The sequence below is a fragment of the Microcaecilia unicolor genome, chromosome 11, assembly GCF_901765095.1.
Source record: "Microcaecilia unicolor chromosome 11, aMicUni1.1, whole genome shotgun sequence".
Taxonomy (NCBI): Eukaryota; Metazoa; Chordata; class Amphibia; order Gymnophiona; family Siphonopidae; genus Microcaecilia; species Microcaecilia unicolor.
Window position 1 is genome coordinate 152781485 of NC_044041.1, and position 24172 is coordinate 152805656.

General features: G+C 47.6%; 1 protein-coding gene across 5 annotated transcripts in view; it reads left to right on the forward strand.

Moving 5' to 3' along the window:
• MARK4 (microtubule affinity regulating kinase 4) overlaps positions 1-23787 on the forward strand; it is a 672690-nt gene extending 648903 nt beyond the window's left edge. For 4 of the 5 annotated variants that reach the window (XM_030220222.1, XM_030220221.1, XM_030220224.1 and 1 more), the window contains 6 exons: positions 12184-12361; positions 12782-12996; positions 13648-13751; positions 16325-16591; positions 20860-20904; positions 22484-23787. In XM_030220222.1, coding sequence (XP_030076082.1) covers positions 12184-12361; positions 12782-12996; positions 13648-13751; positions 16325-16591; positions 20860-20904; positions 22484-22817 — 1143 coding nt within the window. In that variant the 3' untranslated portion in view covers positions 22818-23787. Of the gene's footprint in view, positions 1-12183; positions 12362-12781; positions 12997-13647; positions 13752-16324; positions 16592-18491; positions 18572-20859; positions 20905-22483 lie in introns of all 5 variants that reach the window. The other variant, XM_030220223.1, reaches the window with a different exon arrangement.
• Positions 23788-24172: the final 385 nt, after the last annotated feature.

A 24172-nucleotide genomic window follows, 5' to 3' on the forward strand; every position in this document is an offset into this window, starting at 1 on the left:
AGGGCTTCCTTTCCATTTATTTCTGTACTTTCCTCCTTTCTTCTTCATTTCTTGCTCTATATCCATAAGTAAAAGCTGGGTCCTCCGCAGACTTGACTGTCCAGTGGATCCAACTTCTGCCTATTTTCTCCATCCATGTGCAGTTTTTCTCCTCTCTTCCTTTTCCCTCATCTCATCTCCTTCCTCTCTCTTCCCTCCCCTCTATCCATGTCCAGCATTTCTTCTCTCTCCCTTTCCCTCCATCCATGTGCATCTCCTTCCTCTGTCTTCCCTTCCCTCCATCCATGTCCAGAATTTCTTCTCTCTTCCCTCCATCCATGTGCATCTCCTTCCCGTCTTCCCTTCCCTCTTCTCCATCCATGTCCAACAATTCTCTCCTTGCCCTCCCCTCCATCCACCCATGTCCAGCAACCCTCCTCTCTCCACTGCCCCCCCCCCCCTCCATCTATGCCCAGCAACTCTCCTCTCCTCTCCATCCACCTATATCCAGCAACTCTCCAGCAAGTCACCTGGGGCAGGCTCTGGATTTTTTCAGCTGGTGGGGTTTGGGGGTCAGGTCCCCTACAGCTAAGGCATTTTAATGTTGGTGGAGGAATAGGAAATACTACTACTACTACTACTACTATTTAGCATTTCTATAGCGCTACAAGGCATACGCAGCGCTGCACAAACATAGAAGAAAGACAGTCCCTGCTCAAAGAGCTTACAATCTAATAGACAAAAAATAAATAAAGTAAGCAAATCAAATCAATTAATGTGAACGGGAAGGAAGAGAGGAGGGTAGGTGGAGGCGAGTGGTTACAAGTGGTTACGAGTCAAAAGCAATGTTAAAGAGGTGGGCTTTCAGTCTAGATTTAAAGGTGGCCAAGGATGGGGCAAGACGTAGGGGCTCAGGAAGTTTATTCCAGGCGTAGGGTGCAGCGAGACAGAAGGCGCGAAGTCTGGAGTTGGCAGTAGTGGAGAAGGGAACAGATAAGAAGGATTTATCCATGGAGCGGAGTGCACGGGAAGGGGTGTAGGGAAGGACGAGTGTGGAGAGATACTGGGGAGCAGCAGAGTGAGTACATTTATAGGTTAGTAGAAGAAGTTTGAACAGGATGCGAAAACGGATAGGGAGCCAGTGAAGGGTCTTGAGGAGAGGGGTAGTATGAGTAAAGCGACCCTGGCGGAAGATGAGACGGGCAGCAGAGTTTTGAACCGACTGGAGAGGGGAGAGGTGACTAAGTGGGAGGCCAGCAAAAAGCAGATTGCAGTAGTCTAAACGAGAGGTGACAAGGGTGTGGATGAGGGTTTTGGTAGAGTGCTCGGAAAGAAAGGAGCGGATTTTACGGATGTTGTAAAGAAAGAAACGACAGGTCTTGGCAATCTGCTGGATATGAGCAGAGAAGGAGAGAGAAGAGTCAAAGATGACCCCAAGGTTTCGAGCTGAGGAGACAGGGAGAATGAGAGAGCCATCAACAGAAATAGAAAACGGGGGGAGCGGGGAGGTGGGTTTGGGGGGGGAAATGAGAAGCTCGGTTTTGGTCATATTTAATTTCAGGTGGCGTTGAGACATCCAGACAGCAATAGAGTGTTCAGTGCCTACTGCCCACTTATATTAACTGTTGACCCCCCTCCCCAAATTTAATTTCTATCTATGCCACTGCTAAAATACCCAAGCAATGTGCAGTCACAGATCCACTAACTGTCCTCCTGGCTTGGCTCCTCCTTTTGTCTACATTTCTATAGAACAAAAGACATTTAATAACAAAAACCTTTCTCCTTTTGAATGCAACTGAACAGCAAAACTCACTGTCCCCTCTCCCTCCCCTTTATGTTTTTATTTGAATTGCTCTCTGAACTTTTATTTCTTTTGTGAGTTGTAGGTGTCCCTCTCATATACTCACATTGTGCACCTGCTGTTAGAATATCAATGAAATGCTTTGATGTCCCCATGCATACCCCCACCCTCCCACTCTGTCAGACAGTCAAAGTAATGCTTTGATGTTTCTCTCATATATACTATCTGCTACCTCATTTGCTTATTTCTGATCTGAGGAAGAAGGGCAACCTTCAAAAGCTAATCAAGAAATGTATTAAGTTATGTCCAATAAAAAAGGTATCATCTTATTTTCTTTTCCATGTTTTATTTTGTTTGATTTATATTGATAACCTTTAAGAGTGGACTAACACGCTACCACACCTCTCTGCACCTGATGGGAAATGTAGCCCTACGTGAAAACTTTCTGTCTGGTTTGGAGGAGGCTTGTCTTCAGTTTTCTCCTTCCCTCTCAGCGTAAACAGGAAATGAGGGTGGGACCACAGCTCAGCTGAGAGGGAAGGAGGAAGTTGAAGACGAGCTGGCTGTCCTCTGCTTCTTTCACTGCCGTTCGCTGCATAGGCACCGTTTTTTAAAAATCGATTTAGGGGAGTGACCGCTCCCCCTGCGCCCCACCTAGCTACGCTTCTGCTTCAGATACAGTAAGATTGAGTTTCATAATACTGTATCTCTTGCATGAAAAGATTTTAGAGCATGGGTCATAAACCCAATCTTTGGAACACACCTAGTGGTGTATGGGCTGCCTGGGTGGTATGGCTAAGCGTCCTGAGACTCCACTTGCTCCTTCCCTTTTGAGACTAAAACAGAGTGAGAAGGGTCCCCACACCTCTTCACTATAGCAAAACAGCAATCTCATCGGATCTGTCACTTGCCCCAGTCTCTGAATCCTTGCTTTTTGCAAGTGCCTCAAGTCTCTAACGGGTTGAGTATAGACTTGCTGACTCACTCTCTCTCTCTCTCTCTCTCTTTAGCAAAGTCAGAGTTTACATCTTCTTCAGGGGAGTATACTACTGCCACTAGCAATATCCCTTCAGCAGGTGCAACTCCTCCTCTGCTTCCAGGTTCCCTTCCAGAAACTGCTCTAATCCTCTAGCAGGGTCTGCTGCCAGAAGGTCTGAGCACCTTGTGCACTAGCACAATTGCAGGAATCACACAGGAAATACAACAGGTCAAAAGATCAGCCTAGAGACCCTAGGTCTGTGAATGGCTTAAAAAAAAAAAAAAACCAAAAAGATAAACCCACAAAGCCACCAACAACTCACTCTTATTGGCTGACAGAAAAAGGCTACCAGCTAGACACAGGCGCTGATGTACTTTTAGGAACAGCAAGGGGAAAAATACTTACAGCTATACACTGTGGGGCCAATATTCCGACTGCAGGAGGGAGCCCGTCTAACTCCCGCTGTCAGACCAGATATTCAATGCTGAGGCATTTCCAGTGACCGCCATTGTGGCCACATACAATAGCCGGCTATGTGCTGAATATTCAGGGATAACTAGCTATATCATATGACATTGCCGGTTATCTCCTAGCCGCTAACTGGGAATATTCATTGAGGGATAGCTGGTTATTCCCTATTGAATTTCGCCAGATAGCTGCTTAAGTGTCATTTAACTGGCCATGTGCTGTTCCATGGAGTGTATATTTCCCCTTACATTTATATGTTATGACTAGGTGCAACCCCGAGCTTGGAAGGATCCATATGTGTGGCTAAACGATCCACACTGTCCACGGAGAAAGCATACTTGTAACAGATGTTCTCTGTTGGCAGTGGGATCCTTCAGCCACACAATCCCTCCCCTCCCTTCCCTTCCCAGGGTTAAAACAGACTTTTTACAGCTGGCAGCTAGCTATTAGGATTCTATATTTGACCATGGGCAGGAACATCAATGCAGCCACAGAAACTTCTAGAAGTTTCACAACTGGGAAATCTTTACCAGATCAGTACCATCACCCATGACGTCACTACTTGTGTGACTGACTGATCCTACTGCCCATGGAGAACACCCTTTACAGTTCTATAGCTCTGCTTTTTAGCTCTAAAGACTGAAAAGAAGTGGTAGAGCTGCATTCCAGGCTGTTCCCCCTCAGAAACTGAGTTCTGGGTGTATTTATCCACCTAAAAGAGGCTTTTGAAAAATTGGCCAACTTTTGCCCAGGTAAAAGGAGTACACTGTTTCACAATATGCATACTTTTACCCATGGGGTGTCCCAGGAGCAGGGAATTGAGGGGAAGTACCTGCAGAGATTATGATTTTCATCTCTCTCCCTGTGTTTTCCTTGCCTCACTCAACATACACAATAGCAGATGCAAGGTCTTTGGAGCGTTATGCACTTGTAGTCCTTGCAGGTCATATTTTCAAAGGGAAACTCTATGGGAATTTTCTGTTTGAACTTGTATACTGTATTTGGACTCTGAAAATTGCAAAGGCTTTTTCTAAAAAAGCGAAGATACTTACCTGTAGCAGGTATTCTCCGAGGACTGCAGGCAGATTGTTCTCACATGTGGGTCGACGTCTGCGTCGGCCCAGGATTCGGACGGCGTTTTGCAAGCAAAATATTATAAAAGTTTTGCCAGGGTCTTCTGGGGCGTGTGCAGTGCGCACCGCGCATGCGCGGACTGATTTGCCGCCCGTCGTGTGAACGCGTTCCCTCAGTTAGATCAAAAAGCATAAAAGGAAGCCAATAACAACTCCAAAGGGAAGGTGGCGGGTTTGTGAGAACAATCAGCCTGCTGTCCTTGGAGAATACCTGCTACAGGTAAGTATCTTCGCTTTCTCCGAGGACAAGCAGGATGCTTGTTCTCACATTTGGGGTATCCCTAGCAACCAGGCTCACTCAAAACAACGAACATTGGTCAATTGGGCCTCGCAATGGTGAGGACATAACTTAGATTGACCTGAAACCATAAATACCAACCTCCCATCCTTCTCTTTCCATCTCTCCTTAATTTTATCCCTCCTTACTCCTTTTCTCCCAAATTACACTATCCTATCCTGTCTACCCGCTTTTATCCTAGTCATATATTATCTAGCTCAACTTATCATACACTACTAAGCCCAACTTTACGTTGTTTTACCACTGTTTTATTGAAAACTAGTTTTTCTTCAGAGTGTATGTTTGAGAAAGAGTGTGTGCGAGAGATGGAGTGTGTGTGTCAGAGAGAGAATGAGAGAGAAAGAGTGTGTCAGTGTTTGTGTGTGAGAGAGAGTGTGTGTGATGAAAGAGGTGGTAGCACAAGTGTGTGTGTTTGTGACAGAGAGAGAGAGAGAGAGAGTGAGTGTGTGGGAATGAGAGTATGTGCCAGGGTGCCCCCCTCCCCCAAGGTGGCCCCCTTCCCCCAAGGTGGCCCCCTTCCCTCCATGGTCCCTGTCTGCCAGATGCAAGTGTGTGTTTGTGACAGAGAAAGTTAGTGTGTGCAGTGTGTTTGTGAGAGAGAGAGTTGGTGTGTGTGTGCTTTCATCCCTCTGCCTCTCTCCCCACCTCCTACTCCTCCTGCAGCTTTTCGTGGCTGCTATCAGTGATGTTTCCCTGACGCACCTCCCCCCTCCGAGATCGATCCAGGCATCGTTTTCAACTGATTCACCTGACTGAAGTACTCCTGATTGTAAAAGATGCACAGAAGAGCAGAGGGCAGGCTGGTCTTGAGCCTTCCCCTGCTCTCTCTGCGTCCCGGCCAACAGGAAATGAGGGCGGGGCGCTGAGAGCAGGGGAAGGGTGAAGGCGAGCATGCCCTGTGCTGTTCTATGCTTCTTTTACAATCAGGAGGACACTTCAGTCAGTCAGGTGAATTAGTTGAAAGCAATGCATGTGTCGACCTCGGGGGGGGGGGGTGGGGTGGAGGATTCGCGGGGAGGAGGTGCGTCGATTTTTTTTTGGGGGGGGGGAGTGCAGTGGTAAGTTCGAGCTGTGCACCCGCTCCTCCTGTCGCAGCGGTGGGGCACTTCCTTTTGAACACAGCTGACATCGGATGGAGGAAGGGGGGGCGATGTGTGCATCCGCTGCTGCTGTCGGTGCGGTGGGCGACTTCCTTTTTAATAGAGCTGACGATGGAGGGGGGGTGCAGCGGCGATGTGTGAGGCGGGCATCGGTGCTGCTGTTGCTGCGGTGGGCCGGTTCGTTGTGTAGACAGCTGATGTGGAGGGTGTGCGTCGGTTGCTGTTTGTTGTTGCAGGGGGGTGGAGCGTCAGGGTCGGAGCGCGTGGGGGGGGGGGGAGCGTCGGAGGGTGGTGGAACTGGGGATTGGTTGAGTGTCATAGCCCTGCCCTCGACATCATAACGTTAGGACGCGAGAGCGGGGCAGACAGTCATGGGGAAAAATTTTGGTCTCTGCCACCTCAAAAACGGAAGTGGCAGCTTCATTTAGAACGTTGGGGTTTTGAATTATGTGCGGAAGGGGCGTGGCTGAGGGCGGGTGTATGAGTGAGAGTGAGTGGTGCATGAGTGACAGCGAGTGTCCCTGCCACAGAGTGAGCTTCAAAGCTTCAGAATGTTTCAGGTGAGATTTATTTATATAGATTCTATTCTTAACTTTGTATTTCAAATTACTATGTAAGCCACATTGAGCCTGCATTGTGTGGGAAAGCGCGGGGTACAAATTTTAAAAATAATAATAATTTTTTTTTAAACTAACTGAGAGTGCAGCCTGGAACAGAACAAAAATGGGTCTAGGGGGGTGGAGTTGGATTCTAAACCCCGAACAGATTCTGCAGCACCGACTGCCCAAACCGACTGTCGCGTCGGATATCCTGCTGAAGGCAGTAGTGAGATGTGAATGTGTGGACTGATGACCACGTTGCAGCCTTGCAAATCTCTTCAATGGAGGCTGACTTTAAGTGAGCCACTGACGCAGCCATGGCTCTAACATTATGAGCCGTGACATGGCCCTCCAGACTCAGCCCAGCTTGGGCATAAGTGAAGGAAATGCAATCTGCTAGCCAATTTGAGATTGTGCGTTTTCCGATGGTGACTCCCCTCCTGTTTGGATTGAAAGAGACAAACAACTGGGCGAACTGTCTAAAGGGTTTTGTCCGCTCCATGTAAAATGACAATGCTGTCTTGTAATCCAAGGTATGCAAACTGCTTTCGCCAGGGCAGGTATGAGGACGAGGAAAGAAAGTTGGCAAGACAATTGACTGGTTCAGATGGAACTCTACCACCTTTAGCAGGAACTTAGGGTGCGTGCGGAGGACTACTCTGTTGTGATGATATTTGATATAAGGTGCTTGTACTACCAAGGCCTGAAGCTCACTGACCCTACGAGCTGAAGTAAGAGCCATCAAGAAAATGACCTTCCAGGTCAAGTACTTCAGACGGCTGGTATTCAGTGGCTTAAAAGGAGCTTTCTTCAGCTGAGTGAGAATGAAGTTGAGATCCCATGACACTGGCGGAGGTTTGAAAGGGGGCTTTGACAAAAGCAAACCTCTCATGAAGCGAACCACTAAAGGCTGTCCAGAGATAGGCTTACCCTCTACACGGTGATGAAAAGCACTAATCGCACTAAGGTGAACTCTTACGGAGTTGGTCTTGAGACCAGACTCTAACAAGTGTAGAAGGTATTCAAGCAGGGTCTGTATAGGACAAGAAAGAGGATCTAGGGCCTTGCTATCACACCAGATGGCAAACCTCCTCCATTTGAAAGAGTAACACCTCTTTGTGGAATCTTTCCTGGAAGCAAGCAAGACTCTGGAGACACCCTCTGAAAGACCCAAGGAAGCAAATTCTAAGCTCTCAACATCCAGGCCGTGAGAGTCAGAGACTGGAGGTTGGGATGCAGAAGCGACCCCTCGTTCTGGGTGATGAGGGTTGGAGAACACTCCAATCTCCACGGTTCCTCGGAGGACAACTCCAGAAGAAGAGGGAACCAAATCTGACACGGCCAGAAGGGAGCAATCAGTATCATGGTTCCGCAGTCTTGTTTGAGTTTCAGCAGTGTCTTTCCTACTAGATATATGGGAGGATACGCATACAGAAGGTCTGTCCCCCAATGTGGGAAAAAGGCATCTGACGCTAGTCTGCCGTGGGCCTGAAGCCTGGAACAGAACTGAGGGACCTTGTGATTGATTGATCTGAGTGGCAAAAAGATCCACTGAGGGAGTGCCCCACGCTCGGAAGATCTTGCGGACAACGCCCATGTTCAGTGACCACTCGTGAGGTTGCATTATCCTGCTCAATCTGTCGGCCAGACTGTTGTTTACGCCTGCCAGATAAGTGGCTTGGAGAAACATGCCATAACGGCGAGCCCAAAGCCACATCTGGACAGCTTCCTGACACAGAGGGCGAGATCCGGTATAAAACATGACAACCTGATTGTCTGAATTAAGATTACTCGGTTGGACAGCCGATCTCCAAAAGCCGTTAGAACGTTCCAGATCACTCGTAATTCCAAGAGGTTGATCTGCAGACCTTTTTCCTGAAAGGACCAGGCTTCCTGAGTGTGGAGCCCATCTACATGAGCAACCCCCCCCCCCCCCCCCCCCCCCCCCCAGGAGAGATGCATCCGTCGTCAGCACTTTTTGTGGCTGAGGAACTTGGAATGGTCGCCCCAAAGTCAAATTGGATCGAATCGTCCACCACTGAAGAGAATTCCGGAAGTCGGTGGACAGCTGGATTACATCCTCTAGATCCCCATGCAGCTTGAAACCACTGGGAAGCTAGAGTCTATTGAGCTGATCTCATATGTAGACATGCCATGGGTGTGACATGAACTGTGGAGGCCATGTGCCCCAGAAGTCTCAACATCTGCCGAGCCGTGACCTGCTGAGATGCTCGAACCATGGACACCAGGGACAGAAGGTTGTCCGCCCTTGTCTTGTGAAAATAAGCTTGAACTGTCTGAGTATTCAACAGGACTCCAATGAATTCCAATTTTTGGACTGGGGTGAGATGGGACTTGGGATAATTTATGATGAACCCCAGTAGCTCCAGCACCTGAATAGTCATCTGAATGGACTCCAGAGCAACCTCCTTCGAGGTGCTCTTCACCAGTCAATCGTCGAGATAAGGAAACACATGCACTCCCAGTCTGCGTAGCGACGCTGCGACTACAGCTAGGCATTTGGTAAAATCTCTGGGCGCAGACGCCAGGCCAAAAGGCAGTACACGGTACTGAAAGTGCTGTGTTCCCAGCCGAAATCAAAGATACTTCCTGTGAGCTGAAAGTATCGAGATGTGTGTGTAAGCATCCTTTAAGTCCAGAAAGCATAGCCAATCGTTTTCCTGAATCATGGGAAGAAGGGTGCCTAGGGAAACCATCCTAAACTTTTCTTTGACAAGAAATTTGTTCATGGCCCTTAGGTCTAGGATGGGACGCATCCCCCCTGTTTTCTTTTGCACAAGGAAGTACCTGGAATAGAATCCCTACCCTTCTTCCCCTGGTGGAACGGGTTCGACCGCTTGAGCCTGTAGAAGGGTAGAGAGTTCCTCTGCAAGTACCTGCTTGTGCTGGGAGCTGTAGGACTGAGCTCCAGGTGGGCAATTTGGAGGCTTGGATTCCAGATTGAGGGAGTATCCTAACCGGACAATTTGAAGAACCCACCAGTCGGAGGTTATAAGAGGCCACCTTTGATGAAAAAAAACCCATTAACCTCCCCCAACCGGCAAGTCGTCCGGTATGGACACGTTTACTGAGGCAATGCTGAACTGGAGCCAATCAAAAGCCTGTCCCTTGCTTTTGCTGGGGAGCCACAGTGGCCTAAGCGCATGCTGTTGACGAGAACGAGCACGCTGGGACTGAGCCTGGGCAGGCTGCCGAGAAGCAGGAGTGTACCTATGCCTAGCATAGGAATAGGGAGCACTCCTCTTCCCTCCAAAAAACCTCCTAGATGAGGAGGTAGTAGCAGAAGACGCCCGGCGGGAGAGAGAATCCATAGCATCATTGTGCTTCTTGATCTGGTCAATTAGATCCTCTACTTTCTCACCAAAAAGGTTATCCCCCCCCGGCAAGGAACATCCGCCATCCGCTGCTGGACCGAATGATCCAGGTCAGAGACACGCAGCCATGAGAGTCTGTGCATTACTATACCTTGGGCAGCAATCCTGGATGCTACATCAAAGGTGTCGAATGTACCACTGGCCAGGAATTTTCGACACACCTGCTGCCTGACCACCTGGCGAAAAGGCTCAGCCTGCTCCGAAGGGAGTGCATCAACCAAGCTGGACAGTTGCCTCACCGAGCTCCACAAGTGGACGCTCGTGAAAAGCTAGTATGTCTGGATCTTGGCAGCGAGCATAGCGGCCTGATACATCTTCCTCCCAAAAGAGTCCAATGTTCTAGATTCTCTGCCTGGGGGTGCTGAGGCATTGTCCCTAGTGCTCTTGGCTCTTTTGAGGGCGGAGTCCACCACCATGGAATTGTGAGGTAGCTGAGACCTCATCAATCCAGGCTCACTGTGGATCCGATATTGGGATTCAGCTTTTTTTTGGATCACGGGATTAAACAGAGGGAACAATCAGTTTCGCATAAGGACTTCCTTCTTTACATTATACAAAGGAGCCGTTGGAGAAAGATAATCCAGGACCTCATGCATCTTAGCCCTGTGTTCATCCTCAACCTCCATAGGGAAGGGAATAGCCGCAGCCATTTCCCGGACAAAGGAGGTAAAGGATAGACTCTCCGGAGGAGAAAGTCTCTTTTCTGGTGGAGGGGAAGATTCAGAGGGAATCCCATAGGACTCGTCAGAAGCAAAGTACCTGGGATCTTCCTCTTCCTCCCACACTCATCTTCAGTATCGGACAAAACATCCCTCAGAGCAGTCCAAAACTGAGCCTGCCTCGATGCCGAGGAACGACGTCCTCGATGGTGGTGCCGAGAAGTCGATGCCTGCCTGAACTCCGGTGAAGCTTCCTCCACCGACGTCAAAGGGGAGTCGACCTGGGTGTGAGCTGACACCGATGCCGCAGGCGGCACCGAGGTTGGACACCTCACCACAGGTGAAGGGCCAGATGCCGCTGCAGCAGACGGTACTGAAGGTGCAAGCACTCCCGACACCAAAGCAGACTAGTGCAGCAATCCTTCCAGAAGCTCTGGAAGCAGGGCCCTGATGTGCTCGTGGAGAGACGCCGTCGGACAAGGCTGTGGGGTGGTAAAGGAGCTGGTATCAGAATCTGTCGAGGCTCGGGAGCAGGTACCGGGCTGCCAGAAGATCGACGCATCGGCACCTCCTGAATAGAGGGGGAGCGATCCTCTTGGCGCCGATGCTTCTCGGGTGCCGATTCCCTTGACGCCCCCAGAGCTCCCGGCACCGTGGGTAGAAGGAGAACGATAACTGTGCTTCTTTGCCTTCGCTCGACGCCCGTCATCGAGACTTCTCAGTACCAATGAGGAGGATGTGGAATCCTCACGCCTCCTAGGGGCCAGGTCTGACGAAGGTCGATCCCAGGGGGCCCGCATAGCAGGAGGCCTCGAGGCAGGTTGAGACCCACTCGATGCCTCACTGCTCCCAGGACGAATTGGTCTTTCAGCAGCCATTACCTCCGTTCCCGACGTTGATGCTTTCCTCGATGCCGATACCGCCGACCTCGGTACCAATGTCGACGTCGAAGGACCGGACCGAGCCCCAAAAAGCTTTTCTCGTTGGGCTTCTTGAGACGCTTTGGTCCGTTTCTTCATAAGTAGACACAGACTACAAGTGGCTGGGCCCAAGGCACTTGATACACCAGACATGGGTGTCAGTACCTGAGATGGTCCAGTTGCACCGAGTACAACGTTTGAAGCCACTGGGAGTCTTCGATGACATGGAAGGAGAAACGGCTTCGGCGAAATCAAACGACGTGATTGTGCCTGTTAAAAGAAAAAGGCACAAAAATAAGGGAAAAAAACCCCGACCGCGCGGCCTGAAGCCGGCTGTGTCGAAAAAGAAAGGAAACTTCAAAAGGGAGAAAAACTAAGAAAAGTAAAGGAACTCTACTTTTTTTTGTTTAATTTTAGAAACAATAATAAAAGAAAAAAACAAAAAACAAAGACTCTCTCCTGGGCCTGTGAGGAACAGCGAAAAACAACACCGCACTTCAACGCGGAGAAAAAACAACTGAGGGAATACATTCATGCGCCGGGCGGGAAATCAGTCTGCACATGCGTGGTGCGTGCTGCACGCGAGCCAAAAGACTCTGGCAAAACTTTTTTTATATTTTGCTTGCAAAATGCCGTCCGAATCCTGGGCCAACGCAGACGTTGACCCACATGTGAGAACAAGCGGCGTGCTTGTCCTCGGAGAATAATTGTTTTTCTGTTTTTCCTTCCTTTGATGAAATTGCCAACAAAACTTAACAAAGAAAGCAAACCTTACTTGTAGTGCTTGTTGCAGTCACACATTTCACACCTGCCTAGAGATGGTCTTGATCTCTGACATGTGTTTCCTTGCAGGGGGAAAGTGGAGAATCACGTACAGGCAGCAGCTTGTCCTTGGCGCGGGTTCGGGCACCCAGTGAGGTCTCCAATGGCACCAATAAATCCTCATCATCTTCATCTTCATCTGCTTCACATAACAAGACACAGCGTGGCTCCTCTACCTACCACAGGCAACGAAGGCACAGTGACTTCTGTGAGTGGCACTGAGTTGGAGTCTGATGGATGTTCATCAACTAGCTCTTTGTTAAGGGCAGAGCAGAGAGATTAAAGAATTTGCTCTGGTTTTAAAAATGCTACATAAAAGGTTAACAGGAACTTTTAAAATGTGATTTCCTTCAGCACTTGACCATAATCTTAACAAGGCTGGGGTATGCTGTACCTCAGACATCAGGTCACAATATGCCACATTATGAGCCATAAGATGAGCATTTTCTCAGCCATTCCCAATTGGGCATTTGCACACTGATGGTGAATGTGGATATGGAGGCCCAAAGCTAAAGGCCAAGTGTTTGAGCCATCACACAAACCCCCTGCCCATATACAGGGATTCAGTAGTGGTTGACTTCCTCTTGTACTCTTGTTACTGTAGTATTGCTTTCTCGGTCTTTCTCAGGTGGTCCTTCCCCAGTCCCCATGCACCCAAAACGGAGCCCTACCAGCACAGGAGATGGGGAGCTGAAGGAGGAGCGGATGCCATCACGTAAGACCAGCTGTAGCGTGGTGGGCAGTTCGCGGGGCATCCCACCATCCAGCCCCATGGTCAGTAGTGCCAACAACCCAAATAAGTCTGAGATTCCAGATCGCAGGAAGGAGATCTCCATTAACACGGTGAGGACTAAATCTGGGGCCCATTCAGGTTGCCCTCAGAGGCCAGAAATGACCGGGTGTGCAACAGAGGGGGCTATGAGGGGCCAGAACTGGGAGGCATACGCTGGGAGCCCTTAGAGAAGCGGTACACCAGGGGCCTTCATGGACTGTAAGAGGCATTCACCAAAGATTGAAGCCAATAGCTTATAATGCAATATAATCACATCCAATGTAATGAAAATATTCCTTCTGGAGCAGGGGCTGATGATGTGTATGATTGCCTGACCTTGTTCCCAGTTCAGTCCTCAGGACACACCTAGCTAGTCAGCTTTTCAGGATATGCACAATAAATATGCATGAGATAGATTTACATACAATGGACATGCAAATTTATCCTATATATATTCATTGCGGATATCCTAAAAACCTGACTGGTTGGGTTTATCCCAATGACTGGACTGAGAACCCCTACTCTCGAGCCTTGTTTTTGTTAGCCTCCCAGTTTGGATGTCTTCCATTTCTTCTTCTATCCCAACAAATCCAAACCCAGAAAATTGGTTGCATAGACAGGCCTGCTGGTGCCCCAACCTCTGATAGTGTGTGGAAGGGAAAGCTCCAGACCTGGTAGACTCTTCCATGCCCCTATCTCGTATCTTATCTCCTCTTTTCCAGAATAATATTCCATCCAGTGTCATGACAAGGAGAAACACGTATGTATGCACTGAACGCCCAGGAAGCGACAGACATTCACTTCTACAGAATGGCAAGGAAAACAGGTACTGAGGTGTTCATCCTCTTGCCCATACCCCCTGCAGTGATTAAGCCCCATTCCATAGATCAGAACTCCTTCCATGTGAATACCTACCCTCCTCCATTTCCCTCCCCCCTGTACCCTTCTCATGCCTGCCATATAATCCCTGGTGGTCTTTTGGGGGTAGGAGCAATTTCTACTTGCTCCTGCCAATCCAACCGATGCTGGCTGACCCCAGGGCAACCCTTAACTCTATGCAAGAGACATTTTTGAGAGGGAGGAAGGCTCTCCAGCATTCCAGGAGCATTGGTAGGGCACATTAGCTTGCCAATGTTCCCAAAAGGGAAGTTATGTTTCCAAAGTAGCATGGCCCAAAAATAATTTTTACATGCTGTATGACTACTACTACTACTACTACTTAACATTTCTAGAGCGCTACTAGGGTTACGCAGCGCTGTACAGATTAAGAAAAAGGACAGTCCCTGCTCCAAGGAGCTTACAATCTAATGGGCGAAATGTCAAGTAGGGGCAGTCCAGATTTCCTGAATAGAGGTATGGTGGTTAGGTGCCGAAGGTGACATTGAAGAGGTAGGCTTTTAGCAAGGCTTTGAAGATGGGCAGATGAAGATGGGCTTTGAAGATGACTCCTTGACATGCAAGTGAGCTGCTTTACATGCATTTGCATGCAATTCAACTGATTAGTGTGGCTGCACTTAGCCTGATTTAGGGTCTGGGAAATAATGTGAGGAAGTCTGTAATGATCACAAATTTTGGGTATTATTTCCATTGTGTTTGCAATAACACACTTTAACTTGCTGTGAATGCTGCTTGCTGTTTACTGTGGATGGACACATTATCACAGCTTTGTACATAGGGGTTTTTATCTGCATGTTCACTTTTCTTTGTGGGTCTGCCTGTACCTATGTCTGTGCCTCTATGAGTGTGTTTCTATGTATTTTTCTGAATTGTGGGGCAATTTTTAAACTAAGCATTGGACTTGTAGCCTGCAGGTATAACCTATCCATGGACTTGCAAAAATATCTTCAATGGGAAACCCCATGTAGGGTGTGGCCAGTGGAGAGGCTGCAGATCCATATACATTGCACCCACTTTGAAGCAGGTGAAAAGATACCTGCAGAAAATCCATGTGGACGCTCCCTCTACTGATCACTTTCTGCTCAGGACTCACTCCTTTCCTTAATTGTGCTCTAAACAGCATGAGGACATTTATCCATAGAGGAGGTTGAGCAAGTTTCAGCAGGGTGGTGTGGGAAGGAGTTAGACTTTATTCTCAGCTACTGCTGATATCTGATGCAGGGATCCAAAGTCCAAGCTGGGAGTCCAAAGCAGCAGTCCCTAATCTGTGAGCTCTCGCCTTGACTACTGCAACCTACTCTTCACTGGCCTCCCACTTTGCTATCTATCCCCCCTTCAGTCCGTTCAGAACTCTGCTGCACGTCTTATTTTCTGCCTGGACCGGTACACTCATATCACCCCTCTCCTCAAGTCACTTCACTGGCTTCCAATCAGGTACCGCATACAGTTTAAGCTTCTCCTTTTAACCTACAAATGCACTCGATCTACAGCCCCTCCCTACCTCTCTACCCTCATCTCCCCTTACATTCCGTTCTCAAGACAAATCCCTCCTTTCAGTACCCTTCTCCACCACCGCCAACTCCAGGCTCTGCCCTTTCTGCCTCGCCTCACCCCATGCCTGGAATAAACTCCCTGAGCCCATACGCCAGGCCCCTTCCCTGCCCATCTTCAAAGCCTTGCTCAAAGCCCACCTCTTCAATGTTGCCTTCGGCACCTAACCACCATACCTCTATTCAGGAAATCTAGACTGCCCCAACTTGACATTTCGCCCATTAAAGTGTAAGCTCCTTTGAGCAGGGACTGTCCTTTTTGTTAATCTGTACAGCGCTGCGTAACCCTAGTAGCGCTCTAGAAATGTTAAGTAGTAGTAGTTCATTCTCACACACTTTTCTGAGCTTTGAGAGTGTGGCTGCTTCTGATTCTCAGCCCATTTTCCATTACTAAGGCTCATTTTACTAGCTGCACACTGAGGGATTGCATCAGTCTAAGGCAGCCTGTGTGTGAGACTGTAGCTTGAGGTAGTTCCATCATGGGTCAGCCATATGAGTCCTGGTGCACATTGTGTCCATCTTGCATCTCCTCTTCCACACAAACATACACAGAACCAGTGTCCCACATATAAGTAAAAATTTTGTAACCAATTTGTTCTCATGTAAGCAATTTCTCATGCCCTCTGCCTGCAAAGACCTGTTGTTCCTCTGTAGTTCGTCCATCCAGTTCATGTTGTCCTGCAGGTTTGGAATGAACTCAGCCTTCTGCCTCATTCTCAGTTTCCCCCAGCTCTCACTTCCACTCTCACAGAGACCCCTTTCTCACTTTGTGTCACATGAGTGGTGGTGGGGGGGGGGGTCTGTTACTGGAGAGAGGAGATCATAACTAAAGGTTGGTGACTATATTAATTCCTCAGAGCTGAGCAGCACTGTTTGCATGGGGCAAAAGGGCTTTGAAGCATTTTTTTTTTTTACTGTGTGTCTTGACTCCCTTTATGTGCTTCCCCAACAGTTCCATATCGAGCCGGGTGCCTCCTGCCTCCCCTTCCACTCACAGCATTGCCACATCCTCATCCTCCTCAGACCGGGCCCGTCTGTCCCGGGGAACCAACATTCGCAGCACCTTCCATGGTGGGCAAGTGCGGGACCGGCGTGGTACTGTCCAAAATGGGCCCCCAACCTCCCCTACACTCTCCCATGAGGCCACACCACTGCCCCAGAGCAGAAGCCGGGCCACCTCCAACCTCTTCAGCAAGCTGACGTCTAAGCTGACCCGAAGGTAAGATGGGGGCTGGGATCATACATTCCAGGAGATGGGGACAAGGGAAGAATTCAGTTGTATGGTCTGAAAGTATCACTGCTCTTCTGCCTGTGGTGTCACTGTCTGATAATAATGTAACATATATTTAGGAGAGAACAGTGCAGATGTGAATGCTTGTGGAAGGGGCGGGGCACTTACAGTATTGTAGCTGCATGGGAGGCTCATCTTTCCACAGAGCTCATCTTCAGCACCTTGAGTTACCCATCTCTTAGGATGGTGCTTCTCAACCCACTCCTCGGAGATTTCAGGATATCCACAATTAATATGCAGGAGAGCAATTTGCATACCAAGGCAGTACATGCAAATCTGTCTCATGCCCCGAAGACTGGGTTGAGACACAGTGTCATAGGAGAACTTACTTGTGGCACTTGGGGTCCACGTCTTTCAGGAGAGCTCAGTTCAGCACCATAGGATGCCCATCCCTCAATAGAGCTCACCTGTGGCGCGTGGGATCCCCATCTCTCAGGAGAGCTCAGCTTCAGCACCATGTGATGCCCAGCCCTCAAAAGAGCTCACCATGGGATCCCCATCTCTCAGGAGAGCTCTGCTGTGGCATAGGGGATACCTGTCTATCCAGAGATCCCACCTATTGCAGTTGTTTGTTTTGCTGAGACCTGTGGGGACTTTACCTGTTGCAGGTCCATCAGGGGTCACCTATTATAACTTTGCCCATCCCTCTAACCTTGTGAGATGTGTGTACCCTTTGTCGGCATCTTACTCATGCATCACTCATTGTTGCAGCTATTCAATGCTAATTACGTTGCAGCTGTTTGCCCCTCCACATTGGCGAGTTCACCTATTCAGTGCTTACTGTTGTGGCCTGGGGGCATCCAGACCCTGTAGGGGCTTCTCTCTAATTACATTCCCATATCTTCTCTGCAACCTTCAGCAAGTCACTTAACCTCATCTTGCTTTAAACCAGAATAACTCAGGATGAGGACCAATGAACACATTTTTAAGAAAACAAATGATAAGAAGGGCCACAGGAATCAGTTATTGCTCATGCATTCTACTTGTAACCATTTTGTCTGCCTTTGGTAGAAATGGATTTTACTTTGATGCTCTCCTCTTGCCCTCTATAGACATGTCAATGTTGGAAACAAGCAGTCCAAGGGTTCCTCTCCACAGCATTGATTATCTCCTCCACTTCACTCTGGCAGTGTCCGTACTGTACACATGTCCATTCTGAGCACAGAGGTTTCAGGAGCACATTGAAAAGCAGCATTGGTGTACAAGTTGCAGTGACTACATCCTTAATCAAATCTAATGATTGCTACTGCTCAGATTCTTTCAGGAAGTTTGAGGGGCATTCTCAGCAGACAGTGAGGGCCCAACATGAAAACTCTGCAGAGGTGATGTACATGAGTGGCAGGAGACCACAAATGTCCAGTCCTCAGGCAACTTCAGTGTCTCACCTCAGAAAATGGGACCCTGTATGGTCTTGAAAGCTCATGTAGAGCACTGCCTTTGAATAATTCTGGTTCAGTAACAGGAACCAGGACCAGCATGGTTACTTAAAATCAGCACCTTGGACTGTGGATGGCAAAGATACTGCCTTGCCACATCATAGACAAGGAACATCTAGAAAGCGAGTGAGAAATATGGCATTCCCAAGCTAATAACAGAAGGCATGGGGTATACAGATTGAGGAATGTGTTGTTTAATTTGTCAGGGGGGAGGGAAATATACTGGAGGATCTTTGTGAATGACATGAGTGTCCCGGTTCTTGCATTCTTATCTCCTGCCCTAGGGCTTCCAAGTTAGTTGGGTTTTTTGCCTGTTTTCCTCCTGATCTCTGGTGGTTTCTCTCCTCATCCTCTCTCCACCCTACCTCACTCTCGCTTTTCTCTGTTTTCAGGGTCACTCTTGACCCGTCTAAGCGGCAGAACTCTAACAGGTGTGTCTCTGGCGCTTCTTTGCCTCAAGGACCCAAGATCAGTAAGTCTTCTCCTCTCACTCTCTCCAAATTCTCTATCTGCATCTCTCTCTCTCTCTCTCTTTCTTTCTTTCTTTTCTTTTTCTATCATTTTCTTTCAGTTTTCCTCTCCCCCTTCTTGTTTTTGTGTCTTTCCCCTCTGTACATTTGCTGTTTTACATTATTGTCTTGTTTTCCCCATCTTTCTCACTGTCTTTTCTGAGATCTCTTTCAGTTTCTTCCCATTTTTAAAATTTTTCACTCTCTCCTTCTCTCTCTGTACTGTCTTGTCTTTGGTTGATCTTCCCATAATTCCTTCTCAAATGTAGCAGCAACTTGCCTGCCTGAAGGAACATGGGATGCAGGGAGTAATATCAGACAGAGGGCAGGCTGGCCTTAGCATGGGGTTAGCAGCTTTCTGCAGAAAAGGAAGGAAAACATTTGCCAGTCACTGTGGCCAACCTGATGGCTATTGCATTCAAGAGATCCAGGACTGAGTCTTGAGTCCTGTATCTGATCCTGGAGCTAATCAGAGCTTTCATTAACAACCTCTGATGTTTTTAACCTCCCTCCTATCTAGCCTAAGATGGTGTTTTCCAACCAGTATGTCTTTAGACTTGATCAGATGTGAAACAGAAAAAAAGTCACCATTGCCTGATACTTACGTCCATACCAGCACCTGGGCTCTGCTGTCAGCATTTAGCCACAACATGAAAAACGAGCAGTGACTCTTAAATGTGCAGTAACTCCTTTCAAAACATATTTGTAATTACACATGCCTCTTCTTCCTAGCTAAGCCTTGAAGTGTGGGAATTAACAGGCACTGATAGCTGAGCCTGGCTTTGTGCAGCACACGCATTGCACACAGTACCACATCCTCTTCCACCTCCTGAGCCCTTCCAGCCTCTGGAGGGGATGGCTTTCAGTGTTCCCTTGTTCTTATTTTGGTCATACTTGTCCTCTCTTCATACACTGCCTGCTTCATGAAGCTTAGTGTGCCATCCAACATTGTTGTTAATGTAGAGGCTTGACTTGAAAAGGATTCAGTAACTGACCTTGGCCAGGGAGACACAGGCAGCAGTTCTCTCTAGAAACTGATACACATGCACTCTAAGTCTACGTCCAGCCATTAGATGTCACCAATATATGATACCCAAGTCTCCCTCCTCCCCCTAGGGATTGTTAGTGCTGTCTTAGCAGCATCAGCCTGGCCAATGCCAGGAACAAAATGTAGATCTTTCTGTATGAAGGCCACACAGCCCTGCCACTGAGCCACTAGGGCAGCCATTGCCAGGAGGGGGGAGAGAGGCTTAGTATGTTAGGTACTCATCTGTCTGGTGTAGTTGAAGTACAGAGGATCCTGTCTGAGGAGAGGTGGGTGGATGGATGGACCTAGAGACATCCTTTCCATCCTTACATTTTATGGATCCATGACTGCCTTTCCTGGGATGAAAGGCAGTCATGGACCTTTGATTTGCTTTGCATGTCTGCGTTTATTCCAGCTCACATCTACTCTATTTACTGCATAAAATGCCAGATCCTGATGGAACCACTGGTAATGCCATTAATAGAGCTCTGAGGAAATACCAAGGGCCTCACAGTACCTCCCACTATTCTGCTCCTCAGCAACTGAGGCTGTATCCATGGGCTCTGAGAGGCAGAAGGAAATGCCCCAGCTGACTGCACACCACTAAATATAGATTTACAATCACATTAAGGGTGGGGTCTAGCAGCACTATGTTTCATGGAAGACTCCCAGATTTGAATTTCCTGCCCTAAGGAACTGACAGTGTGAGTCTAGTCATTCAATAATCCCTTAGGGGGATGGCTGGGGATGAGAAGTAGGATGGGCTGAAATATGCCTTGGGGTAGTCCAAGATGAAAGCTGGATACAGTGTGCACCAGCACTCAAATGTGGTCAGCCATTTGAGTGCTGGTGCACATTGTATCCAGCTTTCATCTCCTCCTGCTGCTGACAGCCTTCCCTTCTGGTAGAAACAGAATACAAAGAATGTTGTTTTGATGAGATGATTGAGAAATCAAATTCTTTATATACCATATCTAAATGTGGCAGAATGGAGATTGTGTAGGAAACTCCAGATGTGGGTGTGGGAAAGTTTCTGTTGCAGTAACTTTTTAATGTCTGATACAGTCATCTCCTGAACCCTCCTCCTCTCAGTCCTGAGCTGTACAGTCTTTGTTTGATAGGCTGTACCAGGCTCTCAGCACCTTCACCTTAGCCATAAAAGAACACAGCATTAAAACTGCTACTGATTTTCAAAATGTTTCTTTCTCTCCCCCACTGCTGCAGGGTCGCAGACGAACCTGAGAGAATCAGGAGATCTCCGATCACAAGGTACCATTCCTTCTTTTACAGAATGTTTGTATCTAGACATATTTCCATCTGCCTAACTGACAACAGGTCAAGCTGGTTTTACAGTGCCTTGTAATCAATATCTGAATTTCTGTTGGGGGAATCTTGTACTGCTACTCAGCCTTGTAGCTCTTCAGGCTTAGCCCAGCAAGTTTCAAGTTTCACATTTATTTGATATACAACCTATTAGAAAACTATCTGAGTGGTTTGCATTCAATGTAAAATTAAATTTACTGATTCCCAGCTTGCAGCATCTCAAACTCAGCCTAGCAGGTCACTGACACTCCTATGCCTGCAGTGTCTCTGGCTCAGCAAATTACTTGGTGACCCCAGCCTTCATCACCTGAAGCTCAGACTAACAACAAGTCACTGACACTCCCAGCAGTGTTGCCAGGTGGAAAATTTTTTTCCCACCCAATCTAGCGTAAAAACAGGCCAAAACCCGCCCAAACTCAAACCCCGCCCCTGACACCCCCAGCCCCGCGTCATCACCCCCGCCCCCGCCGTCATCAACCCCGCCATCACCGGCCCCGCCTCCCCCGTCACCGGCCCCGCCTCCCCCGTCATCGGCCCCGCCTCCTACGTCATCGGCCCCGCCTCCCCCGTCATCGGCCCCGCCCAAAACGTCACTAACCCCGCCCCCCGCGGCCGAAAAAACCGCCCGAAAAACCATGGAAAAGAAAAAAAAGAAGCCCAAAAAACCGCGACCTGCCGCAGGCAAAAATTTCCCGCGGCGGGTCGCAGAAACTGCCCAATTGGGCGGTAAAACCGCCCACCTGGCAACACTGACTCCCAGCTCACATTGCCTCAGGCTCAGTCAGCAAGTCACTAACACTGCCAAACTGCAGCATCTCAAATCTTAGTTTGCTTCACTGTTCCTGACATGTACGCAAGAAAGCAGATTTTATTTTCACATTCAGGGCAATTTTCAAACTGTGCACATTTGGATAAAGTCTACTTCCTTTTACCTATATTGAGAGAGGGCATATTTCAGAAAGCTAATTGCTTGAGCACAGTTTAAGCACCGTCTTTGATATTTTGAAAGTTTTGAGTAGAGAGGTGTGGTAGCCATATTAGTCAACTTTTAAAGGTAATCAATAGAAATAAAACAAAATAAAACATGGAAAAGAAAATAAGATGATACCTTTTTTATGGACATAGCTTAATACATTTCTTGATTAGCTTTCGAAGGTTGCCCTTCTTCCTCAGATCGGAAATAAGCAAATGTTGGTAGATGACAATATATATAAGTGAAACATCAAAGCATTCCAGTGATAGTCTAACAGGATGGGGGTGGATAGGTGAGAGACAGGAAGAGGGACAGGTGAGATATGCATGGAGACAGGAGGGTGTCAAAGCAGTACAATTTTATGGTTTATAATGGGCATGCAAATAGAGTAAATTAAGAACTCAATCAGCTTGGTCTGTATGGATGGCAGTTAGTTGACAGCCCTAGTATGTGCTGACATAGTTGGTAGAGGGAACTAGGCAAGCCAGATAAACAGTTTCTGTTTGCTGTGTTCTGATTGGTGGCTCTTTCTCCTTTCTGTCTGTCATCTAGTGGCAATCTACCTTGGAATCAAAAAGAAGCAGAGCCACGGCTGCTCCGATTTAGCTGGAATGTGAAGGTCACCAGCACCCAGGACCCTGCGGACATGATGGTGGCCATTCGGCAGGCTGTGGATGTTGCTCGATGTCGCTGCCGCCAATCCGAGCCCTTCCTGCTCTCCTGCACAGCTGGAAGGGGAGCCAGTGAGCACTTCTCCCAGTTTGAGGTGGAGGTCTGCCGGTTGCAGAGGCCAGGCGTCAATGGGGTGCTGTTCAGGCGGGTTTCAGGGACTGCTCTGGCCTTCCGGAACATGGTAGCAAGAGTTTCCAATGAGCTACAACTTTGAGAAAAGGAGCAGTGCATCCTGTGATTGCTTTTGCTGGGATTGTACCTGACCATATCAAATCCTGTATCACTTACTCCTTGGGACCTAATAATGTCAATCCTTGTCACATGCAATGTTTTCTTGTGTTGTCTCGAATTATTTTTTATTTTGTTTTCACAAGAAGAAAATGCTGCTGATGAAATTGGGGGGGCGGAGGGGAAAATGGAGATTTTTTTTTCTTTCTTTTGTTTTTTTATTATGTCACAGAGAGACAGAAACTGGTCATAATTTAGAGTTCTGTCAGAAAAAGGAAAATCTCTCAGATATGAATATAACCACATTAAGAGCCAACATGCCCTGTAATCTAAGAGAAAAAATGTATTAATTTTGGACTTCAGTGATTTGCACATATTTATCCATTATCCTTTAAATATCTGGCCTGTTTTGTGATGATGTCACTGTATATTTGCTGGCAGAATTTGATGCCGCATTGTGATGTCATCATTAGGGGACTAGGAAATAGGTTTGTAGTTTCTTTCCCTGTCCCTGCTTGCTCTTTTTTCTAGGATTTTTTTTAATGTCTGTTTTAAAGAATTACTTAAATAAGCTTTGATTTATTCCAGATGAAAGCTTGCTGAAAGATTTTAAAAGACAAAAAAAGGGGATGCTTTATTTCACACCTTTGTTTCATCATAACTTTTTTCCTTATATTCCTTTTCTTTGGGATCCTTTTACTAAGCTGCGGTAAAAAGTGGCCTTAGAGTGCCCTTAACACGGACTTTTCCTTCACACCTGCGCACCAAGGCCTTTTTTTTGCAGCTGGAAAATGGCTGATTTTCTATTTTTCCTAATAATGGCCATGCACTAATGTTGCCATTAGCACGGGGCTTTTAAAAAGAATTAACCACATGAGCACTTACCAACACCTATTTTATAGGTGGTAATGGCTTACGTAATAATCTTGCACTAACCAGTTAGCGTGCGGTAATTCAGATGTGCTAACTGATTAGTTCAGGAACACCTACTCTCTGACCCCCAAACACACCCTATCCAATTACATTTTTTTAAAAATATTTTTTTGTGCACAGTTAATGCGCAGCGATCTGAAACCGCAGGGCCTAGGCTAGCACTTACCACAGCTTAGTAAGAGAATCCCTTTATTTTTAAAAACATTTCCACTACTACTACTCTCCAATGGCACAGGATGATGACATCAGAGCAGGCCCTGAGTCTCTGTCCCTTGTCTGCATTGCTTTGCTTAGTCTGCTTCAGGGCATCATTTAATGTCACTGACCTGCTGCCTAATGAAACGAGCATTGGATCAATCTTAGGGGAACATTTTTTTACGTTTTGAGTTTACTTGAAAATTTAGGCAA